At 35.8% G+C, this 19,934-nt stretch overlaps 1 protein-coding gene across 1 annotated transcript in view; it reads right to left on the reverse strand.

Annotated features, from left to right (window-relative positions):
- Nucleotides 1–19,934, reverse strand: part of FMN2 (formin 2) — a 161,213-nt gene that overhangs the window by 62,726 nt on the left and 78,553 nt on the right. The window contains exon 8 of the mRNA XM_086745621.1: nucleotides 5,095–5,156. Coding sequence (XP_086601747.1) covers nucleotides 5,095–5,156 — 62 coding nt within the window. The remainder of the gene's footprint in view (nucleotides 1–5,094; nucleotides 5,157–19,934) is intronic.

The raw sequence follows: 19,934 nt of genomic DNA on the forward strand, positions 1-19,934 counted from the left end.
GGATGTCAAGAGAGATAGCATTGTTCTAGTGGTCATGTCATCAGAGCCACGGAGGTCTAGGTATGCAAATGACATGCTTTTTTAGGAAGACCTATTTTTTTTAATTCAACTTACATTCCAAAAAACTCATGTATTCAATTTACACTTGTAAGTTGTAAATGAGTTTTTTAAAAAGTAAATGAGTTTTTGCACTAACAGTTTTTAAATTAAGTTCTGTTATTTCTGATCAATCTATGAAGTTGGTTTTTTTTATTCCATTAAACTGAAAGGAAATAATCTGAAAGTTTTCTGTAATAGTTAAAGAGGAGAAAATCTTTTAGCAAGGAGCATAAAGTGAAATGGTTATTTGCAAATTCTTTTGAATAAATAGTGAATTACTGTCTCTTCTGGTCTTCTACACATAGTGAAGTATTAGAGTGCTTATCACAGCAATCTATTAAATGCATGCATGTTCAAACTGTTGATGTTTCTCCACCAAATCCCACAGGCAAAGGTTAGGCAGACTCACTATTCCTTATCTAAGTCATTGGTCTCAGAATGTGTATGCAAAGAAATAACAACTGGCAAAGATACAACAGCTAAGCATGATCCACTCATGGGTAGGCCCGAGCAAAACTCAAGAGATATGGTTTACATTCTTCACCAAACTTAAGTCTAGGTATATGGTGCAAGTTCAGAATCGAAGTTTCAAGTCCCTAATATTGGCTCTGATATCCAGAATTCTGATTTATATGTATTTTAAGTCACAATAGAAAATGAATAAGGCTGACACGCCTTCTGCACAGGTATTACTGAAAGTTATTTCTCAGAATTTTTACCAGTTAGCTTTATGGTTAACGTGTATCTATTCTCTAAGTTGCAGATGTATAATTAACCTCCCCCCCACCCCAGCTTTTATATTACCATCCAACATTTGTGTCAAGAGAGAACAGATTCAATAGATACTTGTCATAAAAGTCATTAATCTGCTTCCATTAGCACCTCTTTGAATGTCATTGTTATTTATTTCCTTGAATTTTAGCTATTGTATAGCATCATAAATAGAACAAAATAGTACAATATAACAGAATTTTATATTAACTATATCTGAAAATCAGACAGCATAAATCTGATAGAAATTACTGCAAAATATACACTGCTTTAGTTTAACTTTTACCACTTTTTCCAAAGGATAATCTTATGAATTTTGTTAAGACCAAATATAGGGTAAAGGCTATTTTTTCGTTTTGTAACATAAATCTTACATTTCCTGGTTAGGTTGGGTTTTTTGTGTTTGTTTTTGTTTTTTTTTTGTTTGTTTGTTTGGTTTTTTTCCTTGCAATAGAATCTTAGCTCTGAGTTTAGATCAGTTTAGATGTGTACAGGTTTTTTAATATTTGGGTGGATTTATTTTTGCTCAATTTGATTTTCAAAGTTAGTGTTACATATTTCAACAGCATCAACTTACTTGTCTAAAGAATATCATCAAAAATAACTAAAACAACAAGGATATACAGAGATACCCAGGCTAACAACAGCTATCGTATTTCTTTGAAGCTAGGCTGTGTATCAGAAGTCAGGTACAATCTATAGTCTTTGCAGAAAAATATAACTGCATTGTAACTGCTAGTTTAAAAAAAAAAACAAAAAACAAAAAACAAATCACAAGAAATAATTGAAGAGAAGGTTCGAATCTTAGTGGCAGAGCGGAGGCATGCACTTCAGACTTCTGTGTGCCTTTCGCTCTTGCAAATGGCATTTTGAGGTTTTTGAAAGCATTGACTTAAGTTTTTTAAAGATAGAGACAGAGTGGACAATTTACCAGAAGTCAAATTAAGAAAGTACACGTTTCATTTTGTAATGTAAAGGGATTTGAAAAGGCCAAATCCACAGAGCAAAGATAATCCTTTGATACAATTTTTAATCCATTTTTATACACTTATTTTCACAATATAGTGAAGATATAAGCAAGAGCAGGCTTATCTTGTTTCAAACAGTGATATTTCAGCTACAATCTCAGCTGCTGAGAAGCTAGCTATTTTCAAAGTAAACATTCACTTATTTGCAAACAAGTGCATTTCTCATCACAACCAATATGGTCTAACCACATATCACAAATTGACAGCTCCACTGAATTTTATCTGCCCTCTCCTTCTCTAATTATAGTTGCAACCTGAAAGCATTGCTATTAGGGAGTTTGCAACAGCACATCAAAGTAACAGTTCCAGAAGTAGTTTTATCTATTAAGACTCTCCTATAAAAATTCTCTAGATCTTAATATATAGCAGATTATCAACACATACTTAAACAACATTTTATAAAGCAAACTACACAACCACGTGTAAGAACTATGTGACTGTACCATACACTGCTGCAGTAAAAAAAGTCCTTCTCACTCGATGCAATTCCACTTAATATTATTACATAAACTATTGAAGGCTTGATTCTTTTGTGAGGCGTGGGTTTCTTCGTTTATAAAAAGTCACCAAGACGTATACAGTAACTTTGTGGTTTAACAAGACTTTAATTCCTCAGTAAACAGGAATTGAGCCCTCGGGACTGTGGCTTTTGAAATTAGGGTGTGTTTAGGTTTGGAGACTGCCCAAATTTCATTCACATTTAAGAAGGGAAAGCACCATGCCAGACATATGCAATCAGAAAAAAATGATTACATTCTGAGGGAAGATTGTAAAACAAATGCTCCCATATGTTCCATGGAGATCAACTAGAAAGGCTGAGAACTAGTACAGTGGTATTTAAATACCCAGAAAAAAAAAAATCCCAATGCAATGTATAAACCCTAAGAACTAAAAGTTAAGTTAATGGCTACAAAGTGTCTGAATGAGGCAAAGTTATCCCCACTTACAACACAGGATGAGGCTGAGAAATAAGGGAGGAGTTAAATACGCCAGGCCCTCTGGTATCACCCATTGCTTACAATTTTTTATTGAACAATATTGTTACAATTAGTGAAGCTACCAAGGGAAGCAAGTGCAAGGTCTGATGAGTTTTGACCACAGATTAAAAATAAAAAATTCTTTTTTTTTTTTTTTCCTAAAAATTCAATTCAAAAAATGCTTTCAAGACACAGCTTTATCAAACCTTATGAAGCTCTTCCCAAATAAACCGAGGTGGATTTTTTTTTCTTTGTTTACGTTTTTGGTTGTGGTTTGTTTTTTTTTTTTATTTTTCTGTCTTATACCCAAGCAAATATAGTGATAAAGTTGGGCTGATCTGTCTTCCATGCAAAGCAAAGAAATATATCCTAGTCATTCTGACTTTTTGAATCTTGTCTGAGATTAACATATGATATTTTCCTCAATCAGGACAATATTTCCTACACATTTTCTGTAATTAGTGAAGGTAATGACAAAAAGAAGGCAATGGCATTTGCTTATTTCAATAATCTGAAAATGCGCAGGCAATCCATTATACTGGAACTCTGAAGTATATTAGAGAGGACATTAAGAAAGCATTTGAAAAGTATCCTAATTAGTACATTAGCCACTTAAGAAGATAAGAGGACTATTTTTTTAAAACCAAAATAATATGTCTTATGCAATATAAAAGAGGGAAGTATGCAAAAACTGATCATGAGGGCAGTATCTATTCTATACTTCCCACAACGCAATCTCTCACAATCATGCGAATGGAATATATTAAGTGACTTCTATTTTTCACATGCTAAAGAATGTATGGAAGGGGATATAGCTGTGCTGTGTTAGGGAGAAGATTAAAAATCATGCAAGATAAAAATAATACAGGCCAAACTAGAAACGTTGTGGCATAAGGATGAAAAGTATGCAAAGTATAAAGATTTGGGGGTAGTTAGAATAGGTTTCCTATTTGACCATTATTTTCCTGAGCAGTGTTAAGCAGGTATTAAATATGAGTAAAGCGCTTCCTAGTTCTCGTCAAGTTGGTTTTTTTTTCCACCTTGCTTAGCTTTTTTGTTTTTCTATAGAGTGGACTAAAGCTTACTATCTCTCTCTTTGGGCACCAAAATGGATTATTTATCAGAAACTTCATAAATCAACAAATCATTCCGAAGTAGGCCATAAAAAGCTAGAGTCTAAAAACCAAAAAATCTGAAAGGTGTAAAAGTAATTAACTTATTATCAAAATTATAATGTAAGGGAAATTAAAAAATCCAATACAGTAGCATACATTGTCCTTCAACTACATTGGCTCAGAGCTTTTCGTTTCAGATTTTCATGTTCTTTGGAGGGTAAATAGAAAGCCTCTTTGCTTTTTCCAGAGATGCTCAGCCAGATCTCCATGTATTCCAGCAATGTGCTCAGAGAAAGGGATAAAGCTCACTGGCCTCACCTGAAGACAGAGCCATGCTTCCGAGATCCATTTTTTTTTTTTTTTTTTTAATTTTATGTGTGACTGGCTTTGTAAAGTTTTAGAACATGCCCAAGTATATTCTGGATCCCTGATTTTGCATATCTAGTGGTCAAACACTCTCTGATAATTAGTACCAGACATTTATGAAGCCCATGCCAGTTTATACTACTTTTTATTACATTAAATTAGAGAAAAACTTTTCTTTTCAAAAAGTTAAAATTATTTTGGAGGATTCCTAATATAAAAATAATGTAAGGCTACAGCTCCACATATGGAATGATTGCTGTTATTAAAACGGGGTTTTTTAATAGAACAGCACTGTTATATTAGAGAAGTTACAAAGTGAAGCCAAAGACCTGAAGTGTCAGGTAGGATACATATTGACCAAAGACTGCTCCACCCCAGAGAAAAAAAAAAAAAAAGGAGCAAAACCAATTTCTGTTTAGTCATTTAGAAGCTGATTATGTTACTTGTATAAAAGTGTATGTACTATATAAAACATACAATGGCAATTAATCCATATGCACTGTTTCACTAACTATTCACTATTTCACTATATGCACTAACCATTCTATTTAAAACACAAAATGGCAATTAACACAATTTAAATGCTTATAATTATTTTCATTGCTTTAGGGAAAATAAAGTCTCTTCAAAACAGGGCACCTTCTACAAGATTTCTGAATATTACTGATGCAAACCAAAGAAACCTTCACATGGACCTACAGTATTCCTACATTATATGGACTTCCTCTGATTACTCACATTCTCATACAGGGCTTGAAGGGTCTCTAGGTCAACCACAGAGTTGTCCAAGTTCACAACAGCTATAAAAAAGACAAAAGAATAAAGAATCGGTTGTCAGGATGATAATCTAGCTGTGAAAGACAGACTGAGCACAATACCCAGCAATAGTTTTTATGACCTACTGGTCATACAACTTAAGGGTTTTAACTTTATTAATGCCTTGAACAGCGCCGTTCCTAAGACTATAGGCTAGAAACCTGGTAGAGCCAGGTGTCAAGTGTTAAAGAATTCATCTCCCTCCCCCCAAACACACAAACATGATCCCATGGGTATGGCCATAGCCCGAGATCAGAGATAAGCTTTACATCAGACTTTCACGGTCTGACTGAAAGCATTATAAAAATTTGTAAATCTGCACTACAGCCACACACACATACACTCACACAACAAAGCTCATTCCTGTCACTGGTTGGCTTCAGTCTTAAACTGATTAATCCATAAGTCAGCCAGTTAACTTCAAGACACCTGACAAGGGTCAAGTCTTCTATGCACTAAGCTGACAGGTTTAGTACAGATACAAAATATGTCTTTCCTGTTCCCAACCAATTCTAGTGCCACACACATACTGTATTTTTTCAGCATCAAAAAGTCGGTTCAACAGCACAGAGAGAGTGACTTCAATCTATCCAATCTGTATTTTTAAAAAAATAAATAAAACCCAAAAACAATAACCCCCACACTTCTAGGAACACAATCCTGGCCCTCATATTAAGAACGTTTCATGAGGCACAGGAAACATTTGGGCAAACTAGTGAAAATGATTGTCAGCTGATACAAAGAATTAGTTTAAAAATAGTATTTTTCAGTCTTCCTTTTACATATTTTTGCCAGCACACTGACCATTCATTTAAAAGTCAGATAAATCCAGCTTTCCCCATCCAGATTTTAAATCTTGAAAGACATTTAGAATGTTGCATTAGAACATATGTAAAGGTAATAAATTATTTTTATCACACTATACCAGTCTTTTTCCCATCTTGCCTTTCATTAATTTGTACCCTTTTTTGTAATGGGCTCTGTGTGTGTGTGCGCTTGTACAATAAGTAGAATAAACCCTAGGCAAGATTAAGCTAGGAATTTCAACATTGATCAGGGATAGAAATCCAGCACTAGGTTACTTTATGTCCTATAAACCCATGCCCCTAACTGTCACAGAGAAATCTGGTGTATACACCTAAAGACTACAGACAATATAACTCAAGCTCATTTGTTTCCGATTGCTCTAAAGCATTTAGAGATACCACTCTGAGTCTGGGACTCATCATGTTTCCCCTTTCCAGGCCTGAGACACAGTTTTAGTTACAGTATAAGAAAATTATAAACAAAGAAGCATTGATCTTGATTAAACTAAGCAGGCTACACTGTATCTCTAAGCAGGGCATGAAGCTAAATTGTAGGACTGAAACAAAAAAAACAATTAGAAAATTATTTAATTTTCAGAAAGAATATTTTTTTTAAATCTTTTTTTTTTTTTTTAAATTTTTGCCTTACCAGAAAGCGAGACACTCTGAAAGATAATGGCAATGTGAAAGTTAACAGTTCAGGAAGCAATATACTTTTTGTTTTGTCGAAAGGGGTGTATGCAAAAATCTCCTATTAATTATTTGGGATATTTTAATTTTCCATGAGTGTAATAATTGTTGCAACAGAGAATTAAAGATGCCCTCTCAACAAGGTACTGTAGTATATGTCATGTTTAATAATCCCTGTTGCTCAATAGGACTATTTGCATGCTTAAAAATATGCCAAATTTGCCTTGTAGAACTGGAGATTAAAACTAGCATGCAAAGAGAAAGTGAGTCTAGATTGGTTTGAGAGCTTTACTTTAAGAAAATGTGTATGTCAAAGCCTATATACAAACAGCTTTATTAAAACTATATAGGATATATTACGAAACTCAGTTTGTATTATCCCTATATCTCATCATTCTTATGCTTACACAATGTTTTCATATACAAACGCACTCACAACCCTTCAGCTATTTATTTTGAGTTGTGGCTGTCTTCTCCCTGCTCTGCTCCCCTCTCCATCCTTCCAGAGACTGTCTGCTCCTGCAGTAAGAAATATGACATAAGTTCCTGCTCTGACTTTTGCTCAATGTTAAGATCACCCACGGATTACTTGGGGAGTAATAGAACACTTTTGTTTGAATGCTTCCAGGAGATAAGAGAACGCCTGGCAAACACAATGGTGCCAGGTCTGTGTACTTTCAACAAAACAAGTATGCAGAAGAGTGTACATACTTCAGGGAACTGCTTAAAACAAATCAGTCTGAGACAAGGACTTGGAGAAATTAGATCCTAGCATATGTGTTTCAAATCCCCTTCTCCCAAGATAAATCCATTTCTATATATTTAATCTAAAGATGTACATGTTAATAGCACTCTAGCATCTCGCTAGGATTTTTCGATGTTCACCACAGGTTTGCTCCTCCAACTCCGAGGAATCAGGAGATGAACTTTTGTTCCTTGGTGGTACTGTAGCATTGTCACGCAGAACATGATAGTTGGCAAAATAAATCATGACTGTTACATATTTAATTCCATGATCTACACAATTTGAACCGATAAAAACCATGATTCTTCCTTACTCAGCCAAGCTTACTAGCTAAACATGTCCCCTCCTCCCTACAATCAACATGACTACACAAATATCTAACCAAAGGATTCCACATGTGGTGGCAAAATAACGATGAAAAACATAGACAAACATTAATTTCCTCTTATGAAAATATTCTGAGTTATGCTACAATTCCAGTATACCTTGATGCAAATATCCAGAGAAGGGCTTATAACAGCAGTGACTGGATATTTTCACTCATGTCACTATTTCAGAAAGTGATTTTTTTTTTTTTTTTGTTTCAAAAGTTTACATGGCGATTTCCTGGTCTTGACTACTATGAAATTATCTTTAATAGCCAGCACATCATTCAGCCTTTCTGACACATTGATAAGACAGCAGTGAACAATATCTGTTGGCTTTTATTCTAACAGAAACAACTTTCTTTTAATCACAGCAGATTAAGGTATTTAGTTCTTACCTTGAGGATTTCATAGTTCTACTATTTTCTTGCATTCCTCTTCCCACTGCTGCCAATAAAATTAGCAAGCCAGCAGCAGTTTCAAGCTCTAATACAGTAAAAGTACTCAATGTACATATATATAATTGTGTAAATACACATATATAGGTATGATTAAATTAAATTTGAACCAGGAATGCCCAGATACACGCACCAATAGGCACAAATGAAAATAAAAGGAACTACAAACCAACTACTTTTTTTTTTTTTTTTTTTTTTTTTTTTTAAAGCAAGCACTGGTCAACAGATGTTTACAGAAGATCCACCCAGTAAAAAGAAGGGTTGAAGAGCAATTGCAAAGGGTTGCTCGACACTATAAAGGACAGCGGAGGGGAAAGAGATTTGTAGCCAAAATAGAGGCTTCAGGAACCTCTTCTCAGTCTTAAAATTTCCTGATATTCTCATTGTTTTTTTCCACAATCTACATGGAAATTTAAACCGGTATCTTCGGGACACAAATTATATCTTTCTTACGTAACTGCAGAATATGGAAATTTTAGCAGAATGGAAGAGCTTCCAGTCCATTCTGTATTTCTACAATATAAATTGAATTAAAAAATAAATTATGCAAACTCACAATAACAAAGCCAACTTAGATACTAGTTTCCAACTGGAAGGACAATAAAACATCCGTAGAGAGACAAAGACTTACTATTCTTACTAGTATCAATTAATTTAGAAGTCTGGCTAGGCACCTTAGGAGATACTTCATCTGACAGGAGGATAATATTGCTGCTAAAAAAAAAGTAAGATTAGTGTAAAGCGCGTAACTATATTCAGAGGCATACATGAACTCTGAAAACAGATGGACCTTCTCCCATATACATAGAAGCCAATTTAGAACACAGACACACACACACAAAAAAAAAAAAACAACACAAAAAATAAACTCAACACAATGAACAACCACCACCCACATGTCTTTAGAGGAACACAGTATGCAACCAAGCCACCAACAAGATCAAAGTTTTTGCCAGCAAATATAATCCTGAAGAATAAATACATGAGACAACACCAGCAGGAAGTTGGAGGATGTACAGTGTATTCTCAGGAAGATTATAAAAGGAAGCAGCTGTAATTTTTTTTTTATTGTAAGAGGGATCATTACTGTTGATTATTCATACATCTAGAAGCATGTGAACTACCAGCCACCACTAAAACAAAATTGATAGGCAATACAGACATAGCAAACCTACACTATCTGAGGCTATGAATCCAAGTCCACTGATAGTCCACTTACATAAACTGCTAGAGAAAAGACAACTTCCTACAGCTACCCAGTGCTTGGAAACTCTATTCTATTTGCAATTCCAAAACACTGAATTTTCCTTGTAAAATGAAAAGGTCAAAATTCTAAATTTCCCACTGAGTAGAACGGCAAGAAGAAAAAAAAAAAAATTATCAACCTGATCCTTTGGATTTAATTCTTATGTCATAAAAATCTCATTAGCACACTCTCACTTATGGATGACTTTCAGTCCAAATCTTGGTCTTATGTCTTCCTTTGTCTCACAGCAGATTTCAAATCACGCTCCATTACTCCAGCCTTTCCAAGTATGCTTCCTAAGCTTTTCTGTCTCTGAACTCTATCTAAAAGTGAGTGTCCTCTTCTTAAGACCTCCTAGAAGTACTGCTGTCTCCCCAAAAACTAACTAAGCAATTTCCAAATCCTACTTGACTGATAACACATTACAGTTCAACTCCTCAGAAAGTAGCAGTAGCTGAAGCAAACCCACCTCAAATTTGCAAAAGCAATTCTGAACCAGCCCTGCTATACTCAGAGTCAGGCTTCAGGGAGACAAACAAGCAAACCACCCACTCAAGTACTTCAAGCTGATTTTGACCACAATTGACTTCTCCATGACTCTCAAAAAACCAAGCAGTATCACTCCAAGAGGACACATCTTATTCCCTCCTGGACATCCTTGCCTCTTTGCTTTCACATCTGCTCTTTTTCTCCAGAAGAGCACCAAGACTCTTTGCAATACTTCCCATCTTTGCTGTCAAATGGGAGCAACAGACAGTCACTTCAGCAAATTACAAAGGTAGACTTATTGTTCTTCACTGAAGGATCTCCTACTTATATAGTAGACAATCATAGTTCTCACACAGTTCAGTGTGGGGCACAGATTTGGGCGTTTCACAGCCTTTCTGCCCATCGCATGACTAATGTGTACGATTACAGGATACTGAGAGGTTACAACTTCTGAGGTACTTTTTCCTAACTTCCATCCCCAGATAATTCTGCTCCATGTTAACAATTAAACCATGTATACCCCAGGAATATTACTCCAAGCTGAGGAGTAAAAGAAACAGAAAAGGTATGAACCAGTCTTACAACAAAATCAGACTTTTTTGTTATTAAAAGCTTGTATCTATATTACATAGAAATCATAAGCTGTACACAAATACAGCCTCAAAATTACTACAGAATTTTGAGGCAGAACTGTAGCATTAAAAGTCATTCAACCCTCTAAAATTTTTTTCAAGTAATTGTACTTATATTCATTTCTGAATATCTAAAAAGGATATTTCCTAAAAAGGAACAAGATGAATAGGTCAAAAGTGTCATATTGTATGATCTTCCTTGAATAATTATTTCCAAGTTAATCTAAAAAAAAAAAAAAAAAAGAAAAAAAAACCCACCAAAACCAACAAAAAACAGTTGCCCCAAGAATAACATACGGGTAGTAAACTTCAACTGGTCAAAATGCAACATCATTAGATAAACTAGCATACTAGCAAGACCTTAAGCAATGGAAAATTCTGATACCAGAAACACAAGTCAGACAGTATATAGCCTGATCAACTTATGTAATGTTTCTGAAAACAAATTAGAGAAAAACAAACTTGTTTTTTTCACTGACTATAGAATGGAAACCTGCACTGACATGTTTTTGGAAGAAAATGTAAGAACATCACACATGCAAATACAAGCTAATAAGAAAAAGAAAAGACTCAATGCACACAATTTCATCAAGTTTCTGGTAGTAACTGACAGCTGAACTGCTCAATTCAGAAGTAGAAGAAAAAATGTCTGCCTCAGCACTCTCATCAACAAAAAAGTCAAAAGAGCCTTAGAAGATCAAAGTGCAGTGGCTTCCTTTGCTGCTATGAAGATCACGGTATAATGCAATATCAGGCTACTTGCAAAGTAAACCTAGATTTAAATAGAAATTAATATTTATATTTAAAATAAACTAAAGTGCAAAATTTGCAGTATTTTATTGCACTCTTTCATCAGTTACATAGTAGACCCACAACTTAAAAATAAAATCAAAAAACAGACCAAAGGATAACAATTTTTGGTTTTTCCTCATGTGAGCTTATTGGCATCATTCATCTAACAGGCCTACTGTACAAGGTCATGTTTTTATCTATTATACTTCCAACAACTTGACAATTACTGCTGTTCTCTTAGGATTCTTCTTGATCTCACATAATAGAAATGTGAATCTCCTAATGCAAAAAGTTAATCCCAAATAGGCCTTTTTGAAAAAAAAAAAAAAAAAAAAAAAAAAAAAAAAAAAAGGTTATTTTTACCTAAATATGGAAAATACAGTTGTAAAATCAAAGGTCTCCCTGCTAATGGCAGCTACAGCAAAACGCACAAGGATCATGACTGTATAATTTTTAAAGATTCTCAGACAATAAGTGAAATAAAAGAATTTTTAAACAGGAGTGTCTGGACTTGCACAACTTGCAGAAAAAAATCCTGTTGGTTATGGGTAGGTAGGGGATAGCTGCACAGGGCAGAGTTCACATAAACAAAAACAATTTCCTGCTTGCCTTCAGTACCTTTGTGGCATGTTTAGCTATTAGCAAATATTCTAACCTTCTTAAGATGAAAACTTCAAGTGCATAAAGCACGATGGAGACTGGATCTTCAACACAAGTGCATACGGCACTGGATCAGAGGCAAGAAATAGCACTTAGAACTGCTTGCACACAGTTTTATTGTGGCAGTAATTCACCTTGATCTAAAGCTTGTGTAAGAAACCAGAACAGTACACAAAATTTCCAAGCAGAAGTCATGGATTAAGCTTAACTGTTGTTTCAGATTGTTTTTAGAGGACTTCAAATTTTTAAATACCTTCAAGAACATGCACTCACGTTTCTAGGAAGCAATAAAATAAGAATCAATTACGCAAGAATATGCATTTGTAAGTTTTGAAGTAACAGAAAGAGGAGACTCCATCAAAAAGAGTGAATCTTTAGTATCCACTTTTTGTACTGATTCTTCTCGCATAAAGACAATTCAATTTTTTAGACCTTTGTCTTCAGCATTCCTATTCCCTCATGTTGTATCCCTAGTATATAGCCATAAAATTGTATCAATAGACTTTTTTTACACACACATAAATACATATACACACGTACAACAAAATATATAACCAGATTTCATACATATCTCTACATAGTTAATATAAACAGTTACATTACATACCTTTCAAACAATTGCCTTCTATGTTAAAGACAGCAGTTACTGATTATGTGAAGTCTAACTTCATACACCTATACAGATTGTTTATAAAAAGTGTACAAGTTCAGTTCTTAGAGAACAAATATATTTTGTTTGACTCGGTATGTCGCCTTCTTGTCTAGGCAAGGAAAAAAATGGAGACCAATGCTGTAATCCTTTCAGAATAAAATGTTTAAATACAAACATGATTGCCATTGTAGACTGTTTAATTTAGAGAGATTGTATTTCAGTTCTGGTTTTGAGAGGTTTGCTGATTTGAGTATAGAGAGTACTTCAATGCTTATCTTAATTGTTTAGATAAGATTTGTTTGAATTTGGCAGGTGAAAAAAACATGGGTGTGGGATATAGGAAGGTTGAGAAAAGACTGGCATTTTACCAGGTTATGCTTATTTCAAGCTATAGTGTGTAGAGGAGCAAGCAGTCTCAATGAACCTGCCAGGGGCTGGTCTTTGGGGAGTGGATTTGAAGCACAAGATTGACTGGCAGGACTCAAGGTTTTCAACAAACTGGAAAGGATTACCACGATAACTCCCAAAACGCTACTTAAGGCTTAGCATAGTACACACATGCAAATTATATAAGACACATTTAAATAAGTTTGTTTGGATTTTTTTTTTTTTTTTTTTAAGTGCTTTATGCTAATAGTAGGGGTTTGTTGTTCTCTAGGCAAACTTCCTGTCCCTTAAATATATTTTTATAGCATTTCAAGAGTAAGATTTTAATATAAAATTAATCTTTGGCATATGGATATCTTTTACATGTAACAAATTCTGTTACAGAAAATAAAATTACTGCTATAAAAACCCAAAGCTATTGGATTTTATTCAATATCAGCTTGTCCTAAGCTTTTTCACTTTCTGGTTAAGGCATGCCACAGGCATTCCATTTAGAGGTTCTCAAAAGCAAACTTGTCATACATATCAACTATATCACTTTTGGTGGGGAGACTACTTGAACAGGATATCTGAGGGATATATTTTTGGGATGTTTACATGATAGTATGTATTTACAGTGCATATTATAAAAACAAACCGCACAAACACATCAGCTGCAGGACATATGCAGTAGATCTGACATTGTATATCTATCTGCCTGCAGACAGATATGATTTATAACTTTGCATTCATGAGTAAAGAGAAATAAAATTTAAGTTTCCTGTTTGTTAGTGTTTGACTTTTCTTTTAGATCCACATAGGTTTTAATGCTTTTCAACCTCTATTTCAATGACGTTATGTTCATGAGTTCCACAGGCTGACTGTGGCACCAGTGATGGTATAACCATGACAGTCAAAGGATGTATGCAAGTCAAACTTTGCAGAATAAGGTAGCATCTCTTACTGACTGCAGCTGGAAGAAGTTAACAAGATTTGTTTGCAATACAAACAAGCCTTCAGGCTTGAAACTAATTGAGACTTTTAATTACATGTGGATTTTTTTTTCAGAATTCAAATTTGCTGGCTTTTGGTTTAATTGCACCATATCTATTTTCATCAGAGTAGCTCAAAGTAAACAAAGCCATGGCTAACTCTGAGAAGTCCAATCCATAAGCAAAGAGATAAGCTTTTTCTTTTATCCTTTAGGGAGCTCATTCTAAATGATAAAGAAAATGGGAGGAGGAGATGGGATTTGGAATCATCTGGTAGTTCACTGGCAAAGATGAAATCTAGGTTTAAAATAGTGCAAAGTCAAGAGCAAAATTTAGGTTAAAATTCTTCCAACTATTGGAAGAATAATTTATTGCTTATTCCAACAGCATAATCACTACAAGGACACTAACCTTTTCATGTGGGATCTCTGAACTATTTGCCTTATGCTGTGACCCCAAGCAGCTCTGAACAGTCCCTAGTCTTTCCATGCTCCTTATACACATTCCACTCTCTAATCATTCTTCTAATCCACCACTGAACCTCTTGATGTTTTTGCTATTATATTTGTTTGAGATTAAGTGATCACAATTAATCCCTCATAATAATGGCAAGGATATACCAATTTTATACAGTTATATAGCACTCCGCATATTTATTCGATAAAGTTAGCACGGTAGATACCAAATGTACATTTTTTCTAAAAAAAAAAAATAAATTATTCTCTACATTAAGCAGCCTACTTAGGATCTTAGCTTTTGTGCTCTCAGTTTACTCACAGTTAGTATATAGTTAATGGATCTCTTGGTGTGTCCAAGTTGGCAATTTAGAATACTTACATTAAATTACTTAAGGGTCAGTATTAAATGAGTTAACAACTGCCGAACTCATAGATCTGAAAATTTAATGGCTCATGAAACACTACCAGAAAGGAGAGTATCTTAGGCTTCCATAGGAATCTGCTCTCAGCTTACTGCAACTAAATATATCTTTACCAACATCGAAAAGAAAGATACTAAAAATAGTAACTAATCCTCAGTGAAGTCCATGAGGCAATGCTACCGGGAGAGCTGCTCTTCCCTAAGCAGACTCAAACCCACCCAAAAAAACTTAGTAATCATGATCAATGATTAACCTAAGATTCCTTGTCTCTCAAGGGGTGATTAAAAGTCAAAACAATCTTTGGACTAGAGCTATAGCTGGTGGAATATCAAAGAGATTAACACAGGAAATAGCAGAATAACCTCAAGGATTTGTCTGTCTGTTGAATCACTTGATCTAGTTAGCTTATATAGCAGAAAGTTAAGAGGTGACTTGATCACAGTTCTTACGCATATCTGCATGAGAAGATACTCAAAAGTAGATGGCTCTGTAATTTTACAGACCAAGAGCAGGAAAGAATGAAGGATGTAAGTAAGTTAATCTGACAAATCCACTATGGAAAAAATATTCTAAGTATTAAAAGTGAAGGAAATTAACCTTTTGAACAATGTTTCATGGGATACATTGACTTCTCCATCATCTAAAGTATTTGTATGAAACCCTAGACTCACCAAAGTCAACAGTAAAACTATTAGAGACTTCAAAGAAAACAAAAGGTTGAACGGTCAGACCTTCAGCTGGAACTCACAATCATTTATACCGCTAAAATGTTCGTATTTATACAGACTAATGGCTCGAGGCAGAAATTAGCAGGCAATATTACATGATTTGCCTTACTTAGCAGCCAGATTAAATGCTTAGAATGAGCTTTCTAAAAATCTAGAGTTGAGCTACATGTTTGTCCTTTGCTCGGTCCCTCTGAAGTTCCCTACTAGTCTTCTCTAACATCAACAAGCTTAAATCATTTTACACAGACTACGCAGAATGTTGCTACCTTTTGATGACTTACAACAGAAAGTACTGGAAGTTCTTTTGGCCAAGAAGTCATTCACAATCATTCACAGAAACAAGCTTTCCTTGCTTATGGTTCAAGCTAGCCAGTTTTGTATGATGATATCAGTATCCACAGTAGTAGAGCTAGTTAGAAAACACTACACGGAAACTTACAGAGATTCAGAAATCAGGCAAAGCAAGTCCCCATTTATCTATAACTGCTGTTCAGTGAACTGTTGCGATCACAAGTCAAAATACAAATCATCTTCGTCAAGAATTCCAAATACAAAACATTTGGGAGCTTTGCTTTCAAAAGCAAATTTCCATTTCCCTCTGTCAGATGGTAGTATATCACTGAAATAAAATTACATACTCTCAATTTATTCTCTAAATCAAATTAAAATTTTATTTTTGGCACAGCAGAGAGTAGTTTAGATGTAGCCTGGTATTCTACATGTCTGCCCAGTTTGAAGTCTGGATAAACACCAGGAATTTCATCGTACTAACGCATGTTAAGCCTTTCACCAAATATTCTGAAGTTAAAGTATTAAAGAGCTACAGATGCTAAGAAAATGATGTAATGATCTTGTGATATTTAGTCCATGTTCTAAGTGTGGTGGGATTATGAAAATAACGCAAAAAGATTTTTGGCTACATAGATGACAGATGACACAGCTTTACTAATTCAAATCACAATACTGTGATAACTGAGGGCAGAAGCATGTGTGTTTATGGTTTAAGTTCCATCTTTTTTCATGCTCCAAAGTGTTTCTCAAAAGCTGGTATTAATAACTCAAAGAAACAAGGACGGGGACTGCAACAAAACCAAATGTCTGGATATGGGGAAAAACAAAATATATACATTCTAAAAAAACCAAATTCCATTGTTATTTGGAATCACCTATGTGTATTTATTTCAGATTCATGACTGGATTTGGCCTACCGAGGGCTTTAAGATTACAAGGGGCACTCTGTATTGCTTCAGTTCAAAGCCATCAAGCTATACTTTGTGTCCAGGTAGCTAAAGCAATCGCAGCTTCTCTAAAAACAGAAAACAGATTACACTGAAATGAAATCTAACACACAGTGCACGCGGAGGTTTCCTGCAGAACAGCAGAAATAACCTTTATCTCTCACTGCCTAGGGGTCATGACAGAACAAGATAAAGAAGAGAAGAATTAGGAGAAACTCGGGTACCTCATACAGCAACAGGTACAGGAACACTGGCAAAATGGCTCCAGCATGAGAAACAGCTTGCTCTCAGACCAAATGTTTCACAATTTTGGCAGTAGAAAAAGATTTTCTAACACCTCGCCATAGTTTCTCCTGCACTGTTTCTTACCCTGCCTACCCTGCCTGTTTCTCCTGCAGTTTCTTACCCTACCCTACAGATGACGGATGGACGCAGCAAACGAGTCACCCTCCCACCTTGGCACCATCCTTTCTCCTCCTTACGCTCAGAAGGCGTTTGTTTAAAAGAGGACGCTATTTACGGCGTGAGAAGCTGGCAGAGGAGCAGCGCCTCGGTGAAAGCCGGGCCAGCGGGGGGAAGCCACAAAGCCGAGCATCCCCGCCCGGCTCCGCTCCGCCGCCCGCCGGGCCGGGCTCTCCCGGGAGGGGGCGCGGAGCTCCGCGGCCGCGGCGCAGGCCGCGGTTGCCACCTGCTGCTGGAAGAGGGGACCGGGGGGCCGGGCTGCGGGGGTGGCAGGGGCTGGGGAGGGGAGGAGAGCGGGAGGACCGCGTGTAAACCCAGGGGGGAGAGTCGGGAAAGCGCCCCCGATGAGCTGAGCTCCATAGATAAAAGTCCAGGCTGCGTACGTGATGTGCTTCTGTATCGTTTCCCGGCAGCTAACATTCGCAATCGGCAAATTTGTATTTACTGATGGATTTAACGGCTGTTCCAGACGTAACAGGAGGACAATAACCAGTGTGACACTAGTACTACAAGGCTATCATAATATGGCGCCGTAACTGGTCACTGCAGAAGAGTGGCAACGAATATTGGAGGAAGTGCGAGTCAGTTAAGACAAAGCAATGAGTCGTAACAACAGATCTACCACAGTCCCTGCTGGGGGAGTTCATGCCTAAGCAGAAAAAAACCCCACAGTTAGCATCCTACTGCACATCACTCAACAAGCATGTTAATAGTGACTCCTAAATAGTAAAAAACCGTAAGACAATATGCAACACAGCAAACAAAATAGCAGAAGGTTTAATCAGTTTAATATTCATTTCTGAGACATCATACAGAGTCTAAAATTTAGGATATTGTAATTACTACTCAAAGCAACTAGGCAGAAATATCATAAGAGGGGAAGCAACACTGGATTCACTTCTGAACAGTGTACAAAACAGTTGGAGACACCATAATGGTCTTAAATGAAATTTCTTTATAGGATAAAGGAAAAAGATTTTTTTTTAAAGTAACACCACAAAGTTAGACTTTACAAAGAGGAGTTACCTTGAAATGAAAAGCCAGTTAAAAGAGTAAAAAAGCTTGGAGGTCACAAGGAAGCTTACAGACACTACATAAGAGGTTCAGAGAAAAAAAATTAATTGGCTGAAACATTCAAAAGCACCCTCCTTTTCCTAGTGTTTTCACATTCCTACTCCTCAAAACCACATATATGATTAAACGTAAGAGTACAGGGGACACCTGTAAATAAAATACACTCTTCAAAAAGTGGAAAACAGCCAAAGAAAACAGAAAAGCAAGAAGTCTCGTAAGTTCAGTGAAAATTGAACAAGAACAAAAAGGTCTAAACCCAACTTGCCAAATGTATTAAGCTAGTAATAAAACCACTTTCAAACACATCAGACGTACGAAGCCTGACAGGAAACAGTTGGGCATGCAGATAATCTGGCTGTACAAAGAGCATAAAAGAAAGAGAATCAGAAAAGGTCAAAAAGTATTTGTGTTAGGATTCACACCTACAGAAAAGGTCAAAGAGGTTCTCAGGCAAGACCTATACTTCTCAACTGATACGTTTTGGGCACCGTCTCAAATTGAACAAGTTTCAGAACATAAAAATGCAAATTTTAAGAGGATTCCTGAGATGGTGCTGGAAACTACAAACCAGTTGGTCTGACTTCTGTGCCTCAAAAATGTCTATATTATATGGAAGAACAGCTTTCTTAACTTACAGGTAAATCAATATAATGAGAAAGAAAGGTAGCGTGTCGTTTTGTAGTAGACACTCATGAGCAACAAGTTAAATAGCACTGCGTTAACGGAGTCAAAGGCACAGGTAAGAGTGATCAGACTGACACTGGATTTGCAAGAAGCTCCTTATAATCCTTACGTATGGCTTCAGAAAAAAATCATGCTGTTATAGGATAAGAGGAAAGGTCTACTCTGATTAAAAATAAAAACTGCTCAAAAAATAGGAAATCAATTACAAAAATGAATTATCAGTTTTCAAAGTACAGAGTTGTAGCAGTGAAGTCTTCCTAGGACCTTTGCAGGTTCTTGTGCTGTTTAAACGAACGTGAGGTGGTAATGTTGGCAGATAATAAAAGCTAGCCACTTTAAAGCTAACCACAAAAATGTACAAAAGGATCTCTCAAGTATCCAGTGTACATGCAAAGTAGATGGAAAAAAAAAGAACCCAAATTGTAGAAACACTTTGATAGATACAAGATTAGCAGTGACTACCCAAAAAAAGACACTCAGATTTTTTTCACAGTTCTCTGAAAACATAAGCTCAATAATTAGCAACAGTTAAAGGGCAAACAGGATGTTAGCAACAATACACAAAAAATGGAGCCTAAAATAGAAGATGATGTGATACCACGACATAGGTATAATGGCACCCCTAAGTTACGAAAATAGCACCCAGATTTAGTCACCTCGTTTGCAAAGAGAAGAAAGAGAATTACGGATCCTACACTTCTGACAAGGAAAATCAGAAGGATAGACAACACGCATGAAAAATCATTCCAAATAAACAAGGATGACAAATACAAAAAGATAAAATAGACATCTATAAAAATCAC

The sequence above is a fragment of the Chlamydotis macqueenii genome, chromosome 3 (genome assembly GCF_036417535.1).
Source record: "Chlamydotis macqueenii isolate bChlMac1 chromosome 3, bChlMac1.mat, whole genome shotgun sequence".
Taxonomy (NCBI): Eukaryota; Metazoa; Chordata; class Aves; order Otidiformes; family Otididae; genus Chlamydotis; species Chlamydotis macqueenii.